The 17,967-nt window shown below is 47.3% G+C and overlaps 2 protein-coding genes across 6 annotated transcripts in view; one reads left to right on the top strand and one right to left on the bottom strand.

The window, feature by feature from the left end:
• RNF115 (ring finger protein 115) overlaps positions 1-6,049 on the bottom strand; it is a 48,503-nt gene extending 42,454 nt beyond the window's left edge. Inside the window, exon 1 of one of the 2 annotated variants that reach the window (XM_021003673.2) lies at positions 5,870-6,049. In XM_021003673.2, the coding sequence (XP_020859332.1) occupies positions 5,870-5,977 (108 nt within the window). In that variant the 5' untranslated portion in view covers positions 5,978-6,049. The remainder of the gene's footprint in view (positions 1-5,869) is intronic. The other variant, XM_021003682.2, reaches the window with a different exon arrangement.
• Positions 6,050-6,116: 67 nt separating this feature from the next.
• Positions 6,117-17,706, top strand: POLR3C (RNA polymerase III subunit C). Of its 4 annotated transcripts, none has more exons than XM_021003651.2 (15): positions 6,117-6,516; positions 7,553-7,733; positions 10,245-10,500; positions 10,580-10,768; positions 11,075-11,163; positions 11,474-11,578; positions 11,675-11,767; positions 12,780-12,860; positions 13,082-13,133; positions 13,789-13,849; positions 14,325-14,475; positions 15,619-15,720; positions 15,826-15,875; positions 16,413-16,562; positions 16,962-17,706. In XM_021003651.2, the coding sequence occupies exons 2-15, from the start codon at positions 7,587-7,589 to the stop codon at positions 17,041-17,043; spliced, it is 1,608 nt and encodes a 535-aa protein (XP_020859310.1). In that variant the 5' UTR covers positions 6,117-6,516; positions 7,553-7,586; the 3' UTR covers positions 17,044-17,706. The 4 variants fall into 4 exon arrangements, with proteins under 4 accessions (XP_020859310.1, XP_078011053.1, XP_078011054.1 ...); XM_021003660.2 differs by lacking the exon at positions 6,117-6,516 and adding an exon at positions 6,586-6,666; XM_078154927.1 differs by lacking the exon at positions 13,082-13,133 and having other exon boundaries at positions 13,602-13,849.
• The last annotated feature ends 261 nt before the right edge of the window (positions 17,707-17,967 follow it).

The raw sequence follows: 17,967 nt of genomic DNA, 5'->3' as shown, positions 1-17,967 counted from the left end.
ATGGGTATCCACTGACTAGTAAATAACTGGAAACATTGTGGCACATGAATGTAATACAAAATCAGTACATCCTAAGAAATGATGAACAAAAAGAAATCCAGAGAAACATGGAGGGGTTTCCCCGAAGTTAGTACCTGGAACTTCAACTGAAGTTATAAACAGTGTCATCTCCACCTCCAAGATCAGGAACAAACAAGAAAAGTAAAGAGTCGTGAGCTCCTGGGTTGTTGACAAAGTGAAAGGAAAGCAGAACCATCAGAATAGCATACCTAATGACTGCAATAATGTAAACACTAAATGATGAACTATAATGAACAATCTGGAAAACTGGTAACTGACACACCTTCCTCCTTCAAAGTCAGTTAGCTTTACTTAAATTGTTTCTGTTGTTTTGTTAAAAGGAAAGGTTCAAAGGGGAAGGCATTAAGAGAAAGGCACTGTCATGTAAAAAAAAAAAGGAAGAACAAAAACATTTTCATAAAAAAGAAATCCAAAATCAGAAGTCAAAGTTAGGCACTAACATAAAACCTTAGACAACAAGAACATGAGATAGAAGTCGAGAGGCCATCATTTTTTTGGTTCCTATGCCCTTCCTCCAACTGGACCCCCAAGTGGAGCAAAAACCAACACACTCCTTTTTCTTCCTATCAATAACTTACATTTACAGAGCCTTTATATAGGTTTGCAAAGCACTTTCTCCTGATGACCTGACGAAGCAGCAAGTACAAATATCACTGCCATCTTACAGTGAGGGAGACTAAAGTTCTGAACGATTAAGTGATCCCACAGTGTTTGAGGGAGGACGCAGCCAGGTTCCTGGTGGCAAGTCCAGAACTCTGTTCATTAACCCATGCTGCCTCCTCTTCTGAAGAGAGACACAGGTTACGAAGAGCCTTAAGACACAAAGCTTCTACCGCCTTCATTCATTCCCAGGTCCACAGGAAACTTCCTCAGCATTCTGACTACTCCATTATATGATGTCACTCTTCCACATGCAGAGAAAGTCAATTCTGTACACTATATGCATGTATGTGTGCTTATACGTACATATATGCATACATATGTATACACACAGTTAACTAAGTGCTACCTAGACTTTTTCTCACAATACCTCATGGCTAGAACTTGCCTACTGGGAGACACATGACAACGTCTTTCTCTGATTCTCTATTTCCAAGATTTCTGTGCTACCATACATATCTGAAACCACCCCTTCCATAAGGCTCCCAAAGCAGTGTTTCATACATCCACTCATTTAAAATATTACAACTATGGAACACTGGCTCAACTCATAACGGAGCAACCTCTCAATGACAGCAATAACAGAGTTTCAACACACTCTAGGCATGCCAGACCCTAAACTCCATCTCAAACCACTTAATCGCTTTCTAAGCTCAGTGTCAGACATCACCTACTGGCTTTCTCTGAATATTTTGGGTAACCACATAAAGCAAAGTCATCTAGCTTAGGCTTTCATCCTCACACTGCCTCTGAAAAACATGGTTTTCCAGAAGGCATATTCCCTATTCCCTTTTGGTTTGTTAAGGCGAAGTTTTCCTGTACTAGTTATTATAAAAGTACTTTACAACTCTCACTCTTCAATCTGCTCCATCGGCTGCCTTCCTCCGAACAATGCCACCCTGGATAACACTTTTCTAACGAAAATGATCTTCAAATGGGTCCAATATAGTAGCTAGGTTATGCCAAAATCTCACCTAAGTTCCACAGTCATGTTTCTTATATAGAAGATGATTTTCAGGTAAGGTTAAAACATTTGTTGTGTGGTCTACAGAGGACTCTGAGATCCCTGAGTAGTAGATAAAAAAGATCTCTGCATATTTTCTGTCACTTTGATGGTTGGGACAACGAAGGAAATGTTGGGTTTCTTTTGTTGTTAATGCCGAATTTCTTTCAGCATTAAAAGCACTAGACCTTTAGGCTCCACAATCAAAATCTCTTATTTAAAATACATCTTAAATTCTAGGAATAAAACAAAGTAACTTCATCATATCTTCACCCTATTTAAGTAGGAAAATATTTCTACTTAGAAAAAGAACGTGCTGTAACAAGGTAGTCTCCCAAAGTAGTGAATCAAATGAGAAGCAAAATGTGCTAGAACCAATGAAGGTAATTTCATTTTCAGTTGTAAAATTCCCTTCATAATTTACCCATGATTGTGTCTGTTATCCTCTGCTTTCAAAATGAATTCTCGTTCTCCTCCACTGTGGTGTATCCGAACCACATGGATTAATTGTCCAGATCTCTATCTGGACACTGGGCCCAGGTGACTCTGGAGGAGAAAGTGAGGCTGGCGACCCTCCACAGCCCTTCCTCACCTGAATCCAATTCACCTGCGTGTTATGGCATCAGCTCCCTGATGTCACGGTCCTCTTCGGGAATGAAGGACAAACAACACAACAAGAAACTGTACTAAGCTTCGGCCTACTGTGCAGCAAAACTCTTGACATTTCGTGTGCCCATGAGTGCGCACAGGCCTGGAACAACTTTCTCTTTCGATAGGGCTATTAAAGCGCTATCAGTGAGTCTTTTCAGGATGATAAAACACACTAACGATGAGAAAAGGTGACCAAGCAGGGAAGGGAATTTGAGAGCAAAGATCTATAATTCACAGCTATCGATGCCTATAAACGTCTTCACAAACACCAAGATGAACCAAACCCAGGAAGAAGCTCTGTCTAGTTCTTGTCAAAATATATGAGATGAAAGTGGCTTAAACACTAGTGCTTTGAACCTCAGATCTAAAAGACATCATTACTTGGCATTACTGACTTGATGGGGGAGCACTGACTAGATGGAGAAGGGCTAAGATGCAGATCTGTGTAAGCTGGTTTATTCATCAAAACTGCGACTCTTAAGAAGGCAAAATGACAAAGTGGGGCAGTCCCTTCTATTCATACTGGAAAAACCTACCCAGGTTGCTCATTAAAGGCCAATGGAAATGTGACCAAGTCCCTGGTGCCCAGAGAGGACAGAATGGTGCTGCAGTCACCCAACTAGCACAGTAAAAGTCAGCTTCCCAGTAGGAATACAAATTAAATCTAAAGAAAACATTTCTGCACGTGAAGCTGAGCTGAGCTTATCTCATTCATCCAGGGGTGTAATAATAGTACTCAAGGTCATCAAAAAAGATGTGAAAGGAGTTCAATAATTTTTAAGCACTATTTGACTACGGCTGTAGTGGACAGATAGCCAGCCTCAAAGTGAGAAAGAAGCAGGTTCAAGTCCTACATCTACCACATCTCAGTTATGTGAGCTGGAACCAATCACGTCACCTGTCACCCCTCTGGGCCACCAGCACTCTCTGAGCTCTCACAGAGCAGCTGCAGAGAAGGTGCTAACCTGTACTGGGACCAATGAAATCTCAGGTCCAGTTCCCATCCTTATCCATTTCTTTATGTGTAAAGATAATGCTAACGATCTGTCATGTACTTTGAGGTGATTTTCCACCAGGAGTTAGAAAATTATAGACACTCTCTGGTTTGATTTGCCTTATGACTAAAGGTATATTTTTTCAAGGGATTAGATTATAGACACTCTCTGGTTTGATTTGCCTTATGACTAAAGGTATATTTTTTCAAGGGATTAGAGATATAGTTTTTGACCCCAGAATACACTAAGGCCCATTAACAAATATAGCAAGTAAACTACAGATCCAAACTACTTTCACTTATGGCTCAGTTTACCCTCCTCTTGGATGACCAAATCCAAATATGCCTCATGCATTCCCACTTTCCAGTCATCATCACCTTTACATACAGCATTTCCCCTCAGCTGGAATACCCTCCTCTTCACCTCCTTTCTGAATCCTCTTTATCCTTCAAAACTTAACTCAAGCCCTATCACTTCTGTGAACGAAGCCTTCCTTCACAACCCCAGCTCAAAACTAGTTTTTCCTCTCCTAATTCCATTAGCATTTATTGTCAGAAAGTTTTACTCATAATGAACAATGTAAGACATACACAAATACAGTCAGGACTGCTCACCTCAACTACCTTCAAAGTTCCTTGAGGGTAGGGCTTTACCTAACATTTCTCGGTATTCCCCACAGTACCTATGCTTTGTACAGTCATAGTAGGCACTCAATAAGTATTTTATTGTAAAGTGAGGCCTAACCAATCAAATAAGAGTATGCCAAAGCTAAAAGGGTCTGTGTAGATTCATGAAGCGAATGCTGTTATTTCTATTGAGGTTTTAGAAGACATCTTAAAATGTTCAAAATGGGGAGTTTGTATTAGGGAACAAGAAGGAAAAGAGCAAAAGAATAAAAATTTCCCTGAGTTTTCTGTTTTGGTCTCAGACATTAAAATGGAGAACAGGAGCTTAAAGCTGAGAACAGAGCTGATGCTTTGATGCTCCACAGGGCCACACTTCCACAGTACAGACCACACAGGCCCAGCCAGAGCCCAGGAGATTCCCTCTCCACACTGACCCTGAGGTCAATAAAGGTTTCCAGGTCTGCTGGACAGGGACAGTAAGACAGTTGCTCCTCCCAAAGAAAGTGAAACACTGTGGGAAAATTGTCAAGTCAGCAACCAAGAGCAAACAGCAAAGATGAAAGTGAAGATGGATTTAGAAGGTGTGTGGGGGGGGGAATAGAGTAGAAGAAAACAAATTCAAACAGAAGTTCTAAACTAAATTCAGAGGCAGGGAGGAGGTCTTATATAGGTACTTATTAGCTAGACACTTCACTGCACAGTGTTGTGACTAGGAATTCTGTTTCCCAGGTCTTACAGGCCATGTACGGAGTACTTAGCGTCTCAATTTAAACCTGATTCCAAAGGGCTCATTCATGCTAGCAAGATTCACCTGTGCTTTGCAAACAGCGCTTGTAGATGTAACTGGGTTTGTGGTTGCCCTTAACACTGTACCTGGAGTGGAACACGGGCAATGTTGAAGCAAAGGAACAGCCAAAAGCCTGTTCCAGAGAAAATGTCTTGGCAAGGCAGCTGTGTGTGTGTGGGTGTTTATGTGTATGGGCAGACACATACACACGCACACACATCTTCATTCACCTTGGTCATCACCAAATACCAATCCCCGAGGGGTCTGGGGCTCAGGAGGACAGAATGCCACAGGAATGCTTCCCTCACCAGCACAGCACTACCCTTCGGAGGACAAAGACGGAGTTCAGCAGAAACAGGTGAACACCAGCTGTACGTCAGAGGATGCAGTAGCCTACATTCTGCTCCTGCAGCACTTTTTTTTTTTAAATAAGGGGGATGGAGGTGGGGGTGGAATGGTTAGACTAGAGAGATCACTGATAACCCAGACCAAAATTCACAGAAGGCTGAAACAATCCAGCCCTTCCCAGGGCTGTGGAAACAGGGGAGAGCAGCTAGACTGAGAGTCATCAGACTCCAGCTCCTTCACTTTCACCAGGACACCCGAGGCTCAATTCACCCCTCCCCCGCCCCCAGCAGCCTCTCCACCTCCCCGTTACAACGCTGCTCCCCCAGAGACGACCCCGGGGATATCCTCGCCCGGCGGGAGGGGAGGAGGGCGACTTCTTCCATCACAGTTGCGGGAGGAAGAAGGAAAGGTGGAATAAAGTGGAGAAGAACCCCGGGAGGATGAAGGAAGACCGGGGAGAAGGTGCGGAGAGGCGAGAGAAGCCGGGGGGCGGGGGCCCAAGGGGAGGAGGCGGCAGAGGCTCCCTGGGGCGAGGTGTTAGCACGCAAGGAGGGGGTCCAAGGACAGGCAGGGGGCTGGAAGGAAGAGGAGGGATGCAGAGGCTCGCTCCGGGATGCCCTCCCCCGGCTCGGAGAGGGAGGGTTCGGGCCGCCGGCCGAGCAGCTAGGGGAACTCCCGTGGGAGCCCCGGGGCGGGGGGCGGGGGGTGGGTCTCTTACCGGCAGCTTGGGGCTGACCTCGCCCTTGCAGCAGTGGCAGAAGAACCGGTGAGGGGGGACGGCGGCGCCCGCGCCCGCACCCGCACCCGCCGCCGAGGCCTCCGCCATCTTCTCCCGTGCCCGTCCGGCCGGCCGCCCTCCCGCCCGCTGCCACAGCCCGGTCCTCCTCCTCCTCCTCCACCTCCTCCTCCCCAGCCGGAGCCGGCAGCACCAGCGGCCCGCGTCACGTGACTCCTCCGAGGCACCAGCGAGACGGATGAGCCGGCGGCGGCCAAACCGCTCCCCAAGTCCGCGACCAACGAGGCGAGAGAAAGAGAGGCCCTTCCGGCACGGCCAGGAGAGCGGCGCCTCCCGCCAACCCCTGAGCCCGACGGCTCCCAGACGTCAGTCCTCCTGCGGGCCAGCGAGAAGAAGGGACGCGTCTGCCGAAGAACAGGGAGGGCGTGTAGAGCGGCATACTCTTTATCCCTTCCTGGGCAACCCCCCCTCCCCCCCCCCCCGTTCTCGGGAGCGGAAAGGACGTGAGAGCGCCTGCGGCCCCGGAAGAAGACCCGGAAGGAGTTGTGGGCAGTGCGGAAGAGCTCTGTCCGGGTGGTCTCCGCCACGCACGGGCCCGGACTGATACGGCCGAGGACGGAATCGTGATTGTAAGCAACTAGGTTCCGGGGTCGGAGCCGGAAGCGGAGACTGGGCCCGAGCTGGTTGCTATAACGGGAGATTCCTTCTCGTCGTTCCCCGAAGCTGGGGGGCTCTGGAGAGAAGGGGGCACCGGGAAACAGATGGAAGGAAGCCATTCAGTTCAGTAATAGTAAATAAACATCTGTTAAGCACCTACAATGTGCCAGGCACTGTGGTAGGCGCTGGGATACAAAAAGAGGCAAAAGACAGTGCCTGCCCTCAAGGAGCTTACAGTCGAAAGGGCCTGGGAGCAGAGCCAGGGATGGGCCCTTGATGAGCCAAGATGTGCACAGGCACACTGCCCCCTACCTCTCCTAAGGCCGGAGCCTCGGTGTCCACTGCGTTTGGACGGTCCAGCACTAAATTAATCACAAGGGATGCAAAGTCCTCTCTTCCCGCCTTCCTCCACCTCTTTCCTGGGTCTTCATAGAGAATATTTTCTTATGTCTTGGCATATGAAACACCCATTGGCCTATTCGTGGGTGTGTTGGCTTTTCTATAGAAAGGGTCTTTCGAGTTTATCATTTTGCCATCTTCTTACAGGATTCGTTTAAGAAACTTACCTTTCCTTTTTTATTTCTCCGTTGTCATTCCTTTTTGTTCCTTGTTTTGTTCTTTCTTTTTCACATGCCCAGGACTTTGCCCAGTCGCTTTGCATCTACTCAGTGCTTACTTAGTGAGTACTTATTAATAAGTGCTATTTCATTCATTTCTCTGATAAGCTGCTTATTTTTCCGGGGCTTTAATGCTACCCAGAAGTGTGGATTTGAGTTCTGTTGAAGAGCGAAAGGTCATCCAGTCTACACCTTGAAGGAAAGCCTTTTTCCATCATTTAACTTTTTCTTTGCTTTCTCCTATTGCACTTAGCCTGGATGTCTTTGACTTGCTCTGGCTCCCAGAAAATTTATCACTAGTAAATCTTTCCTCAACTTCCATTTAAGAAGGAGAGGCAGCAGGGCCCCCCCCTTTTTTTTTTAACATTTTGAATTTTAATCATTTTATTAGGTCCAGTTTCCTAGTACTGGGACTTCATAACACAATGACTCAAGCAGAAATTAAACTATGTTCCTTGCTGCTCCAAGAGCATTTTGGAGAGATAGTGGATAAAATTGGAACTCATCTTATCAGAACAGGCAGCCAACCATTGAGAGCAGTTGTCCATGACACAGGGACATCACTAGATCAGGTAAGTCTGTACAATATCTGCTTTGCTCCACGTGGGATCAAAATGAAGTCTTGTTGGAAGGGTGCCCTGCTTCCATGAGCACCCCGATCCCCCTCAATAGTCAATAATAATCTGTATTTAGTAAGCACTTTCTGTGTGCCAGGCACTGTACTGAGTGCTGGGGATGCAAACAGGAAAAAGAAAAGAGTGATGGGCCCTGCCCTCAGGGTGCTTAAAATCTGATTGAAGATGACAGTATATTGAAGAAAGCTGAAGGGGAAGGATGGAGGTCAGGGTAGAGTTGGTGGAGAGAAATCCAAAATAAGTTGCATCCTTTGGGATATGAGGTCTCTGCTGCTTCCAGCTCTTGAGTGGAGATTGAGGAGTTTCATGCCCCTGCCTTCCAACAGAAGGGCAGAGAATGATGAGGTATGAGTACCAATCAAGGTTGATGGGATCTTGTGAGGTCTCCCAATGATAAGTTTACTAGGGGCATGATAGAAAAGTCGGAGAAATCCAAAAGGAGAATATGTCGGAGTGTTGTGGTTTCAAGGTGTGTTGTCCGGGCACCGTCTCGAAGAATTCAGAGTCAGACCACCTCTAATCCAAGTACACGCTTTTGTTGAGATTGATGCCTCTCATGAAGCTGGCTAAGTTCCAAGAGGAACCAGTAACTTTAGTGAAAGCAAGACAGATTTTTATAGGGTTAAGATACAATTACATAACAGAAATTATGAATATTAAAAAGGCAGGAGGGGTTTGTTAAGGGATTAGGTAATGGGGGAGGGATTCCAGCCTCAGTGGAAGTATGCATATGATTACCCACAATGCATACAGAAAAATCCATTTGGGGGGTATGTATGTATGATAATGATATTATAATAAGCCTCTCTACATCATAAGTTCACTTGAAGGACAGCTTTTGCTATTACTGGGCTGGTGCCTACTTAGGGAAAGTCCCTTCTGTTGTTTTGGGGTCCACATCCTGCTTGGGCATCCTGGTGGTGCTGCTTTCTGATCGGCTGACTGTTGTGGTCCTGTCTGAGGCTAGATGGATGTAGTTGTGGTTGAGTGCATGGACACACCTGCTGTTTTAGTGAGCGGTGAGGCCTACATGAAGAAGTTAGAATATGGGGGGAGGGGCAGTGGCTAGGTAGGGGCAGTGGGGCCCATAAGGAAGTTAGAATATTGGGGGGGGGCAGCTTTAGTATTCAATCAAGAGGATTATAGATCTATGGCTAGAAGGAACCTTAAAACCTATTTACTCCAACCATTTTTATTTTACAGATGAGGAAACTGAGGGCCAGATAGATTAAATGAGTTTCCTAAGTTCTTAGGAATCCTACATGATAAAACCCAGGATATGGACTTGGGATTTCTTTGTCTATATCTGACCCTTTTAACATTGTCCCAGACTGCCTCTCCCCAGTCTGCACCTTAATTATTCACTATGAGAATGGGTATAATATAAGACAGCAGTTCTCAGTTTTTTTAGTAAAAGAACTTATTTATACTCTTAAAAATTAAGGGCAATCTCCTCCAAGAGCTTTTGTTTATGTGGGAGATATCTATCGATATTTACCATATTGGAAATTAAAACATCTCAGGATTATTTTGAAAATAGTCTTGACCTGAAAGACCCTCAAAAGGGTCTCAGGACCTGTAAAGATACCTAGAACTACTGGATGATGTGGGAAGACTGCTTCAAAGGGAAGGGGCCAAAGGAGAGAGCACCAATGATGGCAGTATCTTCTGTTTTTTTCCTTTGGCATGTTGCCATTGTCAGGAAATGCCCTGGTGAAAGGAAAGCAGGGAATTCCTAGCAAACCACTGATAAGATTCTTGAAAGTGCTCTCTTCAATCTCACAACATCCTTGTGAAGAAGTTGCTAAAGTTATTATTATGCCCATTTGACAGAGAAAACTAAGACTCAGGTTAGGATACTTGCTAGGTCACATAGCTAGAAAATCAGAGACAGACTTTCCCTTCTCATCTCTGTCTCTGAATCCCTGGCTTCCTTCAGGACTCAGCTCAAATGTTACCTTCTGCAGGAAACCCATCCCCAGTTTTCCCCCCTTCCCTAAATTGCTAGAGCAGGGCTTCTTAAACTTTTTCCACTCTTCACCCCTTCAGCAGTTGTTAAACTGTGGGTCGTGACTCCATTGTGGGACAACAGTTATTGTCCATCAGTCACTCTGTGTGTGTTTTGTATGTACCTTTTTTTTTTTTGGTAAGGAAATCAGGGTTAAATGACTTGCCCATGGTCACACATCTAGTAAATGTCAAGTGGCTGTGTATTTACCTGTTTAGATACATATTATCACCACCGCCTTCACCCTCTACCCCCAATCTAAACGACTTTCTTTGTATCTTCAGTGCTTAGCCCAGTGCTTGCTTGACACACTGTAGCACTGAGTAAGTGCTTTTTGACAGCCTGACTCACACACTGTCCACCCCTCCCTGTGTGGCCTTTCAAGAATACTAGAAATGTGATAAGCTATGTTTCCTATTCTTTCCCTTGGGCCTGCCTAGGTGAAAAAAGCCCTGTGTGTCCTTATCCAACATAACCTGGTAACGTACCAGATGCACAAACGGGGGATTGTGGAATATGAAGCCCACTGCAGCCGGATTCTGCGCATCCTACGGTATCCCCGCTACATCTATACAGCCAAGACTTTGTACAGTGACACGGGAGAACTGATCGTTGAGGAACTCCTGCTCAATGGGAAGATGACCATGTCGGCCGTGGTGAAGAAGGTGGCCGACCGACTCACCGAGACCATGGAGGGTAAGGTGACTGCTGGTCTGGCTGTGGAGCCTCAGCTGTCACAGCCTGGCCCATCTGCTCTCCACTGTCTCTCATACAGATGGGAAAACCATGGATTACTCCGAGGTGTCCAGCACATTTTGCCGTTTAGCAGACACACACTTTGTACAGCGATGCCCCCTTGTTCCTGATCCCCCAGAAAGTGCCGACGCTCAGCCACCGCCGCCTGCCCCGACACTTAGCATTAACGAAAAGGACATGTACCTGGTTCCCAAACTGAACCTTATAGGTAAGGAGTCTTCTGCCAGACCTATCCAGCTTTTTGACACATTGGGTCTACCTATTCCCTTGCCCTATCAGAAAGTGTCTCCCATTGTGGTCAGTGCCCTCAGAGCTGAGATTCAGCCTTCTCCCAGCACCCTTGCCTTTGTCAGTCACCTGGAGAAAGCTGTCTTCAGTCTTTTGGGGCACCTCGGCTTTTTAAGCAGCTTCCACCCCCAAGTAGCCACATGTCTAAGAAACTCCCACCCACATCTTTGTGTTAAGCCCCCTCCACTCACAGAAGGACTGTAACCGAATTGTCTTGGTCTGGCAGGAAAAGGAAAGAGGAGGCGATCATCTGATGATGATGCAGCCGGGGAGCCTAGGCCTAAGCGGGCCAAACAAACAGCAGAGAGCAAAGAGGTAATTGTGCTTCCTGGCTGGGAGCATCCCTCTCCCGACGGGCCAACTACAGAGCAGATGACAAGCCCCACAGAAGGCAGAGCTGCTCAGATGAGGGATAGTAAGAGCCAGGACCTCACTGACCACGGAGCAGTGTCCAAAGGGGAGTCTTCTGCCAGGGCAGACCAACAGGGAATACCCTGTTCCCAAATCGTTCTCTGCACTTTCCAGGATCCTGGTGTGCTTTTAGAAAATGGCCTATGTCACTCGTGCGTGCAGCTAGCCCTGACTGTTTGATTGGCTGCCACTGACTCTGCCTCTCCACCTCCAGCCCATTCCAGATGATGGCATTTACTGGCAGGCCAACCTGGACAGGTTCCACCAGCACTTCCGTGACCAGTCGATTGTGAGCGCAGTAGCCAACAGAATGGATCAGGTATCTGGAGAGGGCAGGTCCTGGGGCAGGGCTGGAGCAGGGACATTGTGTGTGTGGGGGGGGCGGGGTTCTGAAGGTCAGACTGTATCCTGACAGACCAGCAGTGAGATTGTTCGGACCATGCTCCGGATGAGTGAAATCACCACTTCCTCCTGTGCTCCCTTCACGCAGCCCCTGTCTTCGAATGAGGTGAGTGCCTCAGGTGTGTGGCTCTTAGGACAGTTTCTTTTCCTTTGTGTCCCCATGGCTATGCAGTGCACTGCATCTGCATGTTGCGAGTGCGCACTTGGGGTGGGATTGGAGGTAGAACCAGAAAGGAAGGAAAGTTTTAGTTTGTTTAGATCTGTTCATCAAGGCACTAAGGTGCTAAGACTCCTGTACCAAGATGAAATGAAGTGATCCCTGCCCTGCCTGGGGTGGTGTGGGTAAAATAAATACAAATATTAAATAGATGAAAGGCGTTCCAAAAGCTACTAAGCCTTAATAGCTGCACTAAGACTTTTGGGACAGCCTGTACAAAATAACTCGAAGAGGGAGGGCAGACCCAGCATGGAAGAGATCAGGAAAGGCACCTAAACCGGGCTTCCAAGGAAGCTAAGAATTCTAAGGGGCACAGGTGAGGAGGGAGTGCTTTCAGGATGGGAATGCCAGGGGCAGCTACATGGCTAGGTGAATAGAGAACAGGCCCTGGGAACAGGAAGACCTGAGTTCAAATCCAGCCTCAGACATTTACTAGCTGTGTGACCCTGGGCAAGTCACTTAACCCTGATTGCCTAAAAACAACAACAACAAAAAACACAAAGATGAGGACATCACCTGTGCCGAGGCAGTGTTGTACATGCAGACAGCTGGCTGGCCAGTTTAACTAGATGAGTGTATAAAGAGAGACAGACAAGAAGGCATATAGGAAGCATTTGTAAATCACACCAGAAATGGTAATTAATGAGATGCCATTACGATTAAGTGCCCAGTGTCCCAGCCTACGACTTTGAGTAACCTGTATCGTTTCCCGATTTCCCTCTATGGCCACGTCATGACTGCCCTTCAATCATTAGCACGTTTCCTACTGGCTCTACAGGGACTTCCCTTTCAGATGTCTGAGGGCTTGACTGTTCACCACGTCCCTTCAGGGCATCATTTATCTTGATGCCAGCAATCCCCAAGAACACAAGCCTACCAACTACTCTTTACTGCCCTCCAGATCTTCAGATCTCTCCCTGTTGGATATAACATTTCAAAGCAAGTCCTTGATCAGTATCTGACTCTTCTGGCAGATGACCCAGTAAGTCTGACTTTTTCCTATATCTATTTTTCTACTGAAATATTTCTACAGCTGACATCTGGTGTCATTCTCCTCCAACCTCATTCTCAGCCAATCTTAGGCATTCCTTCCTCTTTAACCTTTTCTACGAGGGTTGCCTGCCAACACCCTCTGACCACCCTTGTTCGCTATAATGCAGTCGTGGAGCTCTCTGAAAGGTTCATTCTCTTCTCTTCCCACAGCTAGAGTTTGTTGGAAAATCAGGAGACAGCGGTGGAGGGATGTATGTCATCAGTATCCTTCCTTCGCAGATACACAGATTAGTCAGTCCTGGTTAATGAAACATGGTCCCTTCCCTTAGGATTCTGAAAAAGACACAATTAACTAGAACACTGAATCTGGAATGTTTTTCTGCACTAAAGACCAATGACAAGAAAACCTGATAGCAAGAATTATTTTGTGAAAAGCAGCTTCTCGCGTGAGTCCTGTAATCAGCACAGAAACTCTGACTTGTTCTCTGCTTACAGTTTTGCCCTCCATAATGAGGTGCCACGAGATTCTAAATCAATCTGCTAGATACTTAAGAAAGATTTTAAACAAAAGTAAAACATGAAAGAATTTTCTAGTTAAGGCCTAGTAATTTTTTAAAATTTACTGTTAAGAAGATTCAGTCAGTAAGGATTCCCTTGAACTAGGGTTTGACCAGCTATCCACAGTTGAAGCGAAATCATAAAACAGTCTATTCACAGTGTCCTTTTTCAGGCTCTAAAATCCTCCTTCCCATGGTCTTGGAAATGGAATGAGAGATGGCTGGCCAGTGCCCTCCTCCTAAAACAATATGACACACATCCACATCCACACACTGCCAGGACCAGGCTTCCTGGGTCTCTCACTTCCAGGCCCACACAAGGCCTAAGCTGGCTCAGTGACCTTAATGCTCCCCACCCAGACCTCCACAAGGCATTGGCATCACTGGCCATGGCAACGCTGGAGTCCATTGTGCAGGAAAGGTAAGAGAGGAGCTTTGAATGAATGAGTCCCTTCTGTGTTTGGGAACAGAGGCACACTGTCACTCTGTCGTTTTCCCTGTCCTTCTTCTCCCTGCCCCCTCAGGTGAGGTTTATTCCTGCGTCCCCCTGGTAAGCAAAAAGGAACCTGAGAAGCAGTCAGGGCCAACCTTGCTACAGATTCATGGACTGGGTGGCGATCTTTCCTATGAACCCCAGCACAAATCCCAGTTCTGTGTGATGCTGATTTACTTGCTTCCATTCTGGTCATTTACTTGGCCTCTGTTCCCCAAGCAGCAGATAGTGGCCATCAGCAGACCCTTTGGAGTGGGGGAAGGACTATATCTTCCCTTCTCTCAGCTCTTGCTGAAATAGAAGAACAGCTGCTGTGTGAATGAGGGGCAGCCCCAGGCTGCAAGGTGGGAGGCAGGACCTGCCCCCAGGTCTCTGAGCTTTGGTTTCCCCCACCCTCTTCCAGGTTTGGGTCTCGCTGTGCCAGGATATTCCGGCTGGTTTTGCGGAAGAAGCACCTGGAGCAGAAGCAGGTGGAAGACTTTGCCATGATTCCTGCCAAAGAAGCAAAGGACATGCTGTATAAGCTGCTGTCAGAAAACCTTATCTCCTTACAGGTAACCAGGGCATGACAGCTACACTACCAAACAGGCAGGACCCAGGCTGAGAAAAACTGCAGGGGTGAGAACCAGGAACAGACCCACAGCACCACCCTGCCCAAGACTTCCGGAGCTTCCAAGCCCTTCTGTATCTCAGTTTCCCTGTGTGAAGTCTGAGAGGAGAAATTACAGAGACAGGACAAGTCACCTAAGGTTTGGTGGGTGACCTCCCTGATCTCAGGTGGAGGACAGAACTGTGAGATGTGTCGTGTCACCCCATCTTCGACCCTGCCCCTCCCAACCCCTAGAGTCGCGGCAGAGGCTTCTCTCAGGTTGTCAGTCCTGTGGAGAATTTTGTAGCAGGCCTTGGGACGAGAGAAAGGAGGAACCATGCTCTGTCAATCAACAAGGATTTATTAAGTGTCGTACTATATGCCAAGTACTGTGCCTTGAAGCTCTGGGCATACAAAGAAAGGAAACAGCCAGGCCTCTCTTCAGGGAGCTCAGTCTAATGGGGCAGAGGGGATAACATGCACATACAAATTATGTATGTATTGGGTATGTACAGGGTCAGAGTAGCTGAGCTTCAGAGACAAGACACTAGGAGAAAAGGGGCCAGGAAAAGGCTTCTTGGAAACAGTTGGATTTTAACTGAGAATTGGAGACTGGGAGTTAGAGGTGAGGAAGAAGGAGGCCAGGAGGGTGGAGGTGAGGGTAAAGAGCATTCCAGCTCTTATTTGGGGGACAGCTAGTCAAAATGCACAGAATCAGGACCAGTGAGAAGGCTGGTGTCACTGGATTGTCATGTAAGTCAGTGGAAATGTGGTATATGAAGCCTGGGAAGAAAAAAGACGCAAAGGAGGGTGGTGTGGTGGACAGAAGTCTGGATTTGAGTCCTGCCTCTGACACACTGGCTGGGTGGCCGCACCCAGACCACAGGCCATCATAAGTAGCAGAGAAGGGGCTGGCCTGTGTTGGTGGAAGTTCCTGCCTGGGAGCACCTTCCCCATTGGTCATAGACAGAGAGATGATGCAGGAGCAAGTATAGGATGTTAGCCCAGGTGGCTCTTGCCCCAAGTCCAGGGACAGGATAGCTGATGAGAAAGAAAAGACCACGGGTAGCAGGACAGCTGTGTGTGCTCTGCCCTTCTCTACAAACAGGAGATCCCTAAAACACCCGACCACGCGCCCTCTCGGACCTTCTACCTGTATACAGTGAATTCCCTGTCTGCTGCCCGCATGCTGCTGCGCCGCTGCTACAAGGTACCTGGCCATGGCGGCTCTTGCTGCAGCTCCCCTTGCTTTACCCCACTTCTCCCAAAATGCTTCTGGGCTTGGCTAGTACCTGGTGTCTGTCTTCTCTTCCAGAGCATCGCCAACTTGATAGAAAGGCGGCAGTTTGAGACCAAAGAGAACAAGTAAGTGGCGATTTGGGTCATCTCCACTGTTCCCTGGGGACCAGCAGTTACAAAGAAAATTCCATATCTAACAGTGACTGTTAACCACTCTGAGAGAGGTGGGGGCCTGCGAACACAGTGGACAGAAGGAAAAGAAAATTAGGCAGCTTCTGCAGATCATGGCGAAGAATGTGAGCATGAATCATTGGGGCTCCTGAAACTCAGGAGTCCCAAGAAGGTAGAAGAGATCAGTTTTATAGTATCCACTCTGGCTAAAGTGCATACACAGGCACAGTTGAAGAAATAATATTCCCTTTTAACTTCATGTGAAATTTACAAATATGACTTCTGTATAAATCCCTTATGTGTGAGTGGGATTAAGGGTTCCCAGAGTTCAGTCCTCTCCACTTCCAGGTGGGTTTGTGGAAGAGTTCCCTAGAAGCCGGCAGTCTTCAGGTTCAAAAGCACATTCAAGGTGGGAGTTTTCCATAAAGGGGTGGGTGTGGTACCCACAGTGGGCAGCGGTCATATCTGAGTGGCACTGTCCATGCCTGGCAGACGATTGCTGGAGAAGTCCCAGCGAGTGGAAGCCATCCTTGCATCCATGCAGGCCACAGGGGCCGAAGAGGCCCAGCTACAGGAGATTGAGGAGATGATCACAGCTCCTGAGCGCCAGCAGCTGGAGAGTCTGAAGCGCAATGTCAACAAGTGGGTGGCATTTGGGGTTCCCCTGATACCCCAGCACCTCTCTTTAGGTGTCTTGAGCTGTTCTTCATGGCCACAGATGATCAGGCACTTTAGGATTGGAAATGCTTTACTTCTATTTCCCTGTTTGAACCTCACCACACCCCTGGGAGGGTCAGTGCTTAGATTGGCCTCCATTTTTACAGATAAGAAAACCTAGGTCCAGAGAAGTTACCTGATTTGTTTCTGGTCACACACCTTGGAAATAACTGAAAGCAGGATTCACACCCAGGTCTTCTGACTCCAAGCACAATCCTCTACCCACCAGGCAGCACTGCCTTCCTGTCAGCCCAACCACTGTCCCCCTCCACCATCCCCCAGTGGGAGCCAAGTCCTTTCAAACATGCTTTTATCTCTCTGCAGGTTAGATGCCAGTGAGATCCAAGTGGATGAAACCATCTTTGTGCTGGAGTCATACACAGAGAGTACCATGAAAAGAGCCTGACTCAAAGGGAAATCCTTCCTTGGAGGAGAGCATGGGGAGGAATACATTTTTAGTATTAGCTCTGCTTTTCCTGTAGGATGCAGATTTGATGCATTACATCAGATTGGTTACTCACCTGCTCCCCAGCCTCCCCCGACCCGGTAGACTCCCTCTGTCAGAGACTGATAACCTTCAGTGTGTGCACCCACAGATTGTGCAAAGGCAGGTGTCCAGTGGCACCCGTGCACACACGTATGCACACACCAGTGCACGTGCCCCAGCCTCCCAGGAATGGATACCAGAAGGAAAAATGGCACCAACTCTTGACAAGGCTGCCAGTCTTGTCTCAGGCCAATGACAGCTTGCTCTTCACACCTCTTTGTGTATGGAGATGCCATCATGAGATACAACAGAGTGAATCCTGCTCCGTGCTTCTTTCATTCTGCCTTTGACTAACAGTGAGTGGTGTATTGGGAGGTAGCTAGATGGCATAATGGACTTGGACTTGGAATCAGCAAAACCTGATTTCAGATCCTGCCTCAGACTCTAGCTGTGTGCCCCTAGGTAAATTCCTTAATCTCTGTAAGCCCTCACTTCCCCATCTGTAAAATGAGGATACCAGTAGGGTCTACCTGACAGAGTTGTAAAAATCAAATGAGATTAATAGAAAGTGCAAACCTGAAAGTGCTATGTAAATGTTAGCTACTATGATGTCTCCCAGGGTTGTATCTGGATCCTAAAGGTGAAGAACCAAAGGCCGGAAAAGGAAAAGTGAAAATGATGCAGCAGAGGGGATGGGGGAAGATAGCCTTTTCAGAGAAAATAATACTTCCCAGGCTTCCAGTACCCCCTAAAATCCCACCTTCCTGCAGGAAGTCTAAGCTAATCTCCTCAATCCTAGAGCCTTCCCTCTGTTGATTATTTCCAGTTTATCCCAGCCATGAT

The sequence above is a fragment of the Phascolarctos cinereus genome, unplaced genomic scaffold (assembly GCF_003287225.1).
Source record: "Phascolarctos cinereus isolate Bilbo 61053 unplaced genomic scaffold, phaCin_HiC Scaffold_5;HRSCAF=322, whole genome shotgun sequence".
NCBI lineage: Eukaryota > Metazoa > Chordata > Mammalia > Diprotodontia > Phascolarctidae > Phascolarctos > Phascolarctos cinereus.
The sequence above is the reverse complement of the archived record's forward strand: the minus strand, read 5'-3'. Positions and strand labels throughout refer to the sequence as shown.